The 7,388-nt window shown below is 49.6% G+C and overlaps 1 protein-coding gene across 1 annotated transcript in view; it reads right to left on the reverse strand.

Annotated features, from left to right (window-relative positions):
• Positions 1–596, reverse strand: part of Itgb5 (integrin subunit beta 5) — a 112,220-nt gene extending 111,624 nt beyond the window's left edge. The window contains exon 1 of the mRNA XM_048346798.1: positions 156–596. Within this exon, the coding sequence (XP_048202755.1) occupies positions 156–228 (73 nt within the window). The 5' untranslated portion in view covers positions 229–596. The remainder of the gene's footprint in view (positions 1–155) is intronic.
• Positions 597–7,388: the final 6,792 nt, after the last annotated feature.

Here is a 7,388-nt window from a genome sequence, read left to right on the forward strand (position 1 = left end):
AGGGACGCGGCCGCGCGGAGGGCGGCCGGCTCCGGGCGGCGCTCGCACGGCGGGGCTGGCCCACCTGGAGCGCCCGGCGGCGCCCTCCGCCCTCGGGCGCCGCGCCCGCGTGCGCAGCAAACTTTCTCGGGGCTGGGGCGCGAAGCTCGGCTTACCTGCGAGGCGCGGCACGAGCGCGCAGAGCCCCAGGAGGCAGGCGTAGTAGGCGGGTGCGGGACCCCGCGGCATGGTGGGGCGCGCGGCGGGGACCGAGGACCGGGGGAGCTGCAGCCCCCTGCCCGGCGCGCGGCTCGCGCTCACGGCGCCCGCGCTGGCCTGCGCCCCGCCGCCGCCACCATCCCGGGATGCCCGGTGTTGTGGGGGTGGAGCGGCGGGGAGTGGGGGAGAAGGTTGCCGCTCCGGATGGTCCCAGCCGGCCAACCGGCAGCAATGGGCAGGTAAGGGGGGGCGGGGGGCTGGCTGCGCACGGAAGGCTGCCCCGGGGGTTCCGGGACGCGCACGGGGACCCTGCGCCCTCGGCCTCCGCCCCTTCCTCTCCGCCCCCCCTCCCCCCTGCCGCCCGGCTCCACTTTCCTCCGCTGCGCTCTCCTCCCCCTCTCCCCGCCGGGCCCCAGCCCCGCCGCACACGGTCAGTTTACAGCTTACGGGGCGGGGCGGGGAGGGGCGGGGCGAGCTCCAGCCCCCGCCCCGGCCCCGGCCCGCTCCGCCCAGTGCACCGACCAGCCTGCGACGGGAGGCCCGCGGGCGTCCAGGTGGACGTTCTTTCTGGGGCGTTGAAGGAGAGTGGGAGGGCTCCAGATAATTAGCTAGCCTCCCCCCTCCCTCTCCCTCTCCCTCTCCCTCTCCCCTTCCGTCCGGTCCGGGCTGCCCGTCCCCACCGCAGGGGGCGGGGCCCGCTCCACTTAGGCCCGCTGAGATTTCTTGGGACACAGTGGGGAGGCTTTTCCTCCCTAAGCGACAGACACCAGAGGCCCTGTCACCGGGAAAGGAGGCCACTTGTGCAGCGTGGAGGCTCCGGAAGAAGTTTGCTTTTCACCGCAGGAACCTTTTGCCCCTTTGGAAGAGTCCACACTAGCAAATAGACACCACAGACTCGGCCGAGGGTTTCCACCTTGGCCTGGATCTGAACTCGCCACCGGTAAAGGGTGAGGTGGGGAACTTCTCAGATGGCTGCTGGGGAGAAGCTGGATTTGGCAGGGTCCGCCACACACGGGTGGAAAGAGAAGTGGTGGGAAAAGCCGGCCGCAGAAGAAGCCTTATTCCGATAGAAAGAAGCAATAATATGATCCTCTAACTCACTGTTAGCCAGGCACTATGCTAAATGCTATCAATACCCATGTTAACTTACTAAATTCTCCTGACAGATGAGGAAACTGAAGAGTCAGCTAATCTTTTAAGCAGGAGTGCCCGCATGGCTTGGCCTCTTACAGAAACCATAAAGAAGAAAGAGCAAGTCTGTCTGTCTTGCCTCTGCAGGTCTAAAACGATCTTGAAAAGGGGGAGGAGGGGACAGCCCCACAGCACATCCAACTGGAAGCCATTCGAAGGATTCCGAACCTCCTGAGTCTCAGCTCTCAAACGCTACCAAGGTGGAGGACACAAACTCAAGCTTGAAGTGAGTGTACTTGGGAGAAAAAAAAAAAAGCCATCATGAAGATCACATTTCACTGGGGCTGGGGATATGGCCTAGTGGCAAGAGTGCCTGCCTCATATACATGAGGCCCTAGGTTCGATTCCCCAGCACCACATATACAGAAAATGGCCAGAAGTGGCGCTGTGGCTCAAGTGGCAGAGTGCTAGCCTTGAGCAAAAAGAAGCCAGGGACAGTGCTCAAGCCCTGAGTCCAAGGCCCAGGACTGGCCAAAAAAAAAAAAAAAAAAGATCACATTTCACCAAAGCCAGGCTTTGTCCCAAATCGCAGGCAAAACATTGCATTCTATACCATTCTCCTGTTTGTTCTGCAGTAAAAAGTCACCGGCTCAAACATTTCCCTGTGGATTTCTCTTAGGATTACCTGCCCCTTAGGGCAGTGATTATAAATTAGAACTCTGAATGGGTTTGAACAGAGAGTGACCCTGTAACCAGAGGGAAACTTTAAAAGATGGGAGGGAAGTAGAGTGCTGGATCTGGGCAAATGACACATTAGTAAGTACCACCCTAACTTTGAGTATTCAGAGCCAGTATAGGCCGCCCTGGGTCCAATCTTCTGGGCATTTCTCGAACCCAGCGGATGAATGTCAAGCGTTATCCCACACCCAGCACAGACCACCAGTTCCCTGAGCTGCACCTGCACAAGTGCCATGATCCAACTTGCCCCTACTCTTCCCATCTCCAGCCCCCTCCTGTCTCCTCTGGTGTTCCTAGCCTGCCCAGACCTGCCATTCGCCCCTGAATTTTAAGTGATCCATGCTCCATAATCAGAAAGCTGGCTTTTCTAATTCTGAGCTTTTGACTTTCTGGCTTGTGCCTTTGTTTCTGTCCCCAAATCCTTCACCTGAGGGTCCAAAGATAAATGAGATAATAAAGAAAAGGTCACATACATACAGTGGATTATTATTCAGACTTAAAAAAGGAATGAAATGATGGCAACTGCTACAATACAGATGAACCTTGAAAACTTGCTAAGTGAAATCAGTCAGACCCAAAGGGAGATATATAATTCTACTTCAGTGAAATCTCTAGAATAGGCAAACTGACAGAAAGTAGAATAGAAGCTACCAGAGGCAGGAGGGAGAAAACAATGGGGAGTTATTAGTTAATAGGTGAAGAGTTTCAATTGGGGATAATTGGAAAGTTCTGGAAATGATTGCACAACATGGTGAAGATACTTAGTGCTGCCAAATGATACACTTAAAAGGGCAAATTTCATATTATAAAAAGACCACAGGATAGGGGCTAACACTGATTGATAGAGCACTTGCCTAATATGTGCAGAGCCCTGCATTTGATCCCCAGTACTATACAAACAATAACAAAAAACACTTTCAAATCAAATTGATTAAAATTTTCCTATTTCAGAACTCAGGTTTATGTGCTCATTCCCGTAGTGAGTTCTCATATTGGGCAAGTCTGCCTATAATCCAGATCAAAAACATTCTATTTCACAGCCCAGAACAATGGCTCATACTTGTAATCCTAGCTACCCATGAGGCTGAGATACGAGGATCATAGTTCAAAGCCATCTCTGCAGGAAAGTACATGAGACACTTAGTTCCAATTAACCACTAAAAGGTCAGAAGTGGAGTTGTGGTTTAAGTGGTAGAGCACCAACTTTGGTCAACAAAGTTAAGAGACAGTGGCTGGGCCCCAAGTTCAAGCCCCAGGACTGTTCCCCACCCCCACCCCCACTGTAATCCATAGCTGCAGTTAAATATGCCAGGGTGGGCGGGGGAAATTTAAGGGGGAGAGAAACAAGGACAGACCACATCACCCTAGCTTAGGTCATGTGCTTAGTTTACTCCACTTTTAATAGTCATTACCTGAGTTTGCTCACAGTGCAAGAAATAAATGACCTTGGTAAAAGGTCAAGGTCTTTTTATTTGAAAAGTAATGATTATATTCTTTTTCACAGGAAAATGTTCTACCATAAGTTTTTCCCCTCCTTGTATATACCATGGTCATTGTTAGGCAAAACTAATCACCACACCAGCTATGGGCCCGTAGAGGGAAGCTAACGATCAACCTGAAAGGGACACCTGGATAACAAATGAACCCAGGAAATGGCAGGTGACAATAAGAGCACACACTGGGTCCCCTGATCTGATCATCTGCCCTGTAGTAGATCCTCAGTAATCACTGTGCATTCAGTTGGTTAGTTGATTGGTTAGTTGGTTGATTGGTTGGTTGGCTGGTTGGTCAGTTGGTTAGTTGGTAGGTTGGCTGGTTAGTAGTTTGGTTGGTTAGCTGCTTGGTAGGCTGGCTGATTCATTGGTTGGTTGATTGCTTGGTTACTTTTGGGTTAATCATGAATGATTGTGTTGAGTCACATGTGTGGAATTTAGAATTTCACTTTAAGAAATGGAATATCAAACAGGTCTTGACAGCAAATGTCAACAATAGGAAAAAATGTTTCTATGTGTTGTAACTATTTTTTGCGATCTGTAGTGGGGTTTGAACTCAAGGCCTTCTACAAGCTAAGCAGGCCCTCTACCAAGAAGCCACACCTCTAACCCTTTTTAACTATGATTGTTTTTGAGATAGGGTCTCATTTCCTACACAGGCCTATGCCTGGACTACAAGTCCTCCTATTTTTCATGTCCCACCATAGCTAGGATGCCAGATGTTATCACCATGCCCAGCTTCTTCCATTGAGATGGAGTCTAACTTTTCTGCTCAAGCTGGTTTCGAACCTTGATCTTCCTAGTCTTAGTAGCTAGGATTACATATACCTGGCTTGCTGTTGCTTTTCATGCATAAATATAGTTGTTAATTAAAGAAAGGTCATATTTCCGAGTCTGTGAAGAGGCCCACATAAACATTTTAAATGTATTTAATGTAGTACTAGCGCACCCTTGGTAAATAAGCGGTGGGGTTCCTGACCTTTCTATTCATGTAATTATCAACTCTGGAAATATTCATTGCTTATTATATCCTTCTGAGGGCAATTTTTCAAAGGTTTGGAAATACTTTTAAGATGACATATTCCAGAGGGAATGTATATTTCCCAGCTCTCATGAGCCAAAATATTTTAAAATAGTATCTATTAATAGAATTATAGTAGTCTTGTGATATTTATCCTGCTTGTTTTCTTTAGAAAAACTTTCAAAATTGTCAGCAGGCCTTAGACCCAAAGAAAGTCTTTTTGCTGAATTCCCCTCTTCCAGTCCGGCAAAGCAATCCCAACTTGTCTGCCTCTTTCTAGAAGTTACTTCACAGTGGGTGAAGGTTAGAGATTGTTTTCCCATGAAGGAAAACAAGTGTGGGGGGGGAGGGAGAGAGAGATACAGAGCTACTGGTCATGTTTAGAGACTTCTGGAGTAAGTGCTATGGATAAAGGTGTGGGCAGGAAATGGGGGAGGGACACAGCACAGGAACAGTCCATGCAGATGAGGCCTGGGGGGAACTGCCACAGAAGCACAGGGACAGGACAGAAGTCCCCAATCCATGGCCACAAGCAGAGGCGACAATACATGAAGACCGGACAAAAGAAAGATATAGCTCCGGGAGGCAGAGCCATCCTGGCCCTGGGCCGCCTCAGGCCCACTGTCTTTATTCTCCTCTTTGCCTGCACCCCATGCTCCCTTTGTCACACACCCCCTTCTGTGCCTACAGTACACCAGTGGTCCTTAAGATAGTGTTTAGTAGCCATTTAGAAGCCTGTCAAAAAGCTATCAAAGTAATAAAGCTAAGCAAGAGCATGAGGCCCTGAGTTCAAGCCCCAGTACAGGCAACAACAAGAACAAAAAAACAAAGAAGGCTAGATGCCTCCCTACTCTTCTTGGAGGCCATGTTTGTGGGTGGGGTAGGGAATGAAGACTGGAGACTGAGCCAACTGCTGGAGAGGCAGGTCTGCAGGAAGCAGACTAGGCCAAGGGGTAGCCGCCAGCCACGAGCCACCAGCCACCAGCTGGGGTCTGACTTTAATCTGTTTCTCTGGCTGCTGCCCTCCTCCCCTCTATCCACCCCCATTTTAATAGAACCTGACCTTCACATTTGATTTTTTTTTTTTTTTGGTGCCTGTCCTGGGCTTGAACTCAGGACCTAAGTGCTGTTTCTGAACTCTTTTGCTCAAAGCTAGCACTCTACCACTTGAGCCACAGCTCTATTTCCAGATTTTTTTTTGGTGTGTATGTGGCTAATTAAAGATAAGAGTCTCATGGACTTTCTTGCCCAGGTTGGCTTTGAACCATGATCCTCAGCCTCTTGAATATTTAGCCACCAGTACCTTGTTCACATGCAATGTCTATGGAAGGACCAGACTCAGAAAAATTGACTTCCAATCGTCAGTGTCATCAACTAGCTGAGCAATGGTGCAACCACCTGCTGTTCTGGGACCTCAGTTGGCTGCTCTGGGGAGGGAAGGCTGTGGTTCCTGCCAGAGCTGGCTCTGTAATTACTAAACGGAAAGTCAGAGGTGTTCAGTGCCAGGCAGCAGCTGACCTACCAACTAGAAACTGTTCTTCAGGAAAAGCTCCCACCCTTAGAGTGCCGTGCAGCTTCATGCAGCAGCTAGAAGGTGGGCAGAGCCTGTCTGTGGAGTGCACACTCAGAACTATCATCTCTCCCCAGGGCTGCCATCACCAATTACAGCAAAGTTGTGGAATCCAAGGATCTTTGGCAATTTTCTCCCAGTGTTAGTGGAGGTCTGTCACTGTCTTCCCTTCCATATGTGGCTCAAGTGGCAGAGTGCTAGCCTTGAGCAAAAGGAAGCTAGGGACAGTGTCAGGCCCTGAGCTCAAGCCCCAGAACTGGCAGAGAGAGAGAGAGAGAGAGAGAGAGAGAGAGAGAGAGAGAGAGAGAGAGAGAGAGAGAGAATTTATCTGCTGGGTGCTAGTGGTTCACACCTGTAATCCTAGCTTTGCAAGAGGCTGAGATCCGAGGATTGTGGTTCAAAGCTGGCCTGGGCAGGAAAGTCTATGAGGCTATTATTTCCAATAAACCACCAGAAAACCGCAAGTGTCGCCATGGCTCATAATGATGGTGTACCTACTCTTGAGCAGAAAAACTCAAGGACAACACTCAGGCCCTGAGTTCAAGCCCCATGACCTACAAAAATATAAGAAAGCTTATCTCCATATAACGGATGCATGTATCTAAACATTTATGCTATCCCATAAACGTGTATTATTTCATGAGTCAATTAAAAACTAAGTGAGAATAGAAAGTTCATCTCATGGGAGCTGTTCAGCAGATCCTCCCTGGTTTCAAAGCCCATGGGATTGACCTCAAGGCCTTGTGATTGCTAGGCAGGCACTCTACCTCTTGAGCCATAGGGCAAGCTTTTTAATCCTTTCCTGTTTCAAGTAGAGTCTTGTCTGTATGCCCAGGCCAGCCTTGACTGTGGTCCATCTATCTATGCTTCCCTCGTAGCGAGGGTGACAGGTGCACACCACGGCATCCAGCTACTGATCCAGGTAAGGTCTCACGTTTATCCCCAGGTTTGCCTGAAACTGTGATCCTCCCAGTCTCAGCTTCCCATGTAGTTAGGATGACAGGTATTTGCCGCCGCTTCTAGCCAATGTCTCTTAACTCCATGAGTATGTTTCCAAAATCCTCAGCAAAGACCAACAGAGCTGAATTAGCACTCTCAGAGGGGCCCAAAAGATCATGCTGTCAGAAATGCAGACATTTCTAGTTTGTACAACTCAACACCTACGCAGAAACCCAGGCTCAGAGAAGTGGTCATAAGCAAGCAACACCATCTCCTAACTCCAGGATCCCTTGTTCTC

This window comes from Perognathus longimembris, chromosome 5 (genome assembly GCF_023159225.1).
Source record: "Perognathus longimembris pacificus isolate PPM17 chromosome 5, ASM2315922v1, whole genome shotgun sequence".
NCBI lineage: Eukaryota > Metazoa > Chordata > Mammalia > Rodentia > Heteromyidae > Perognathus > Perognathus longimembris.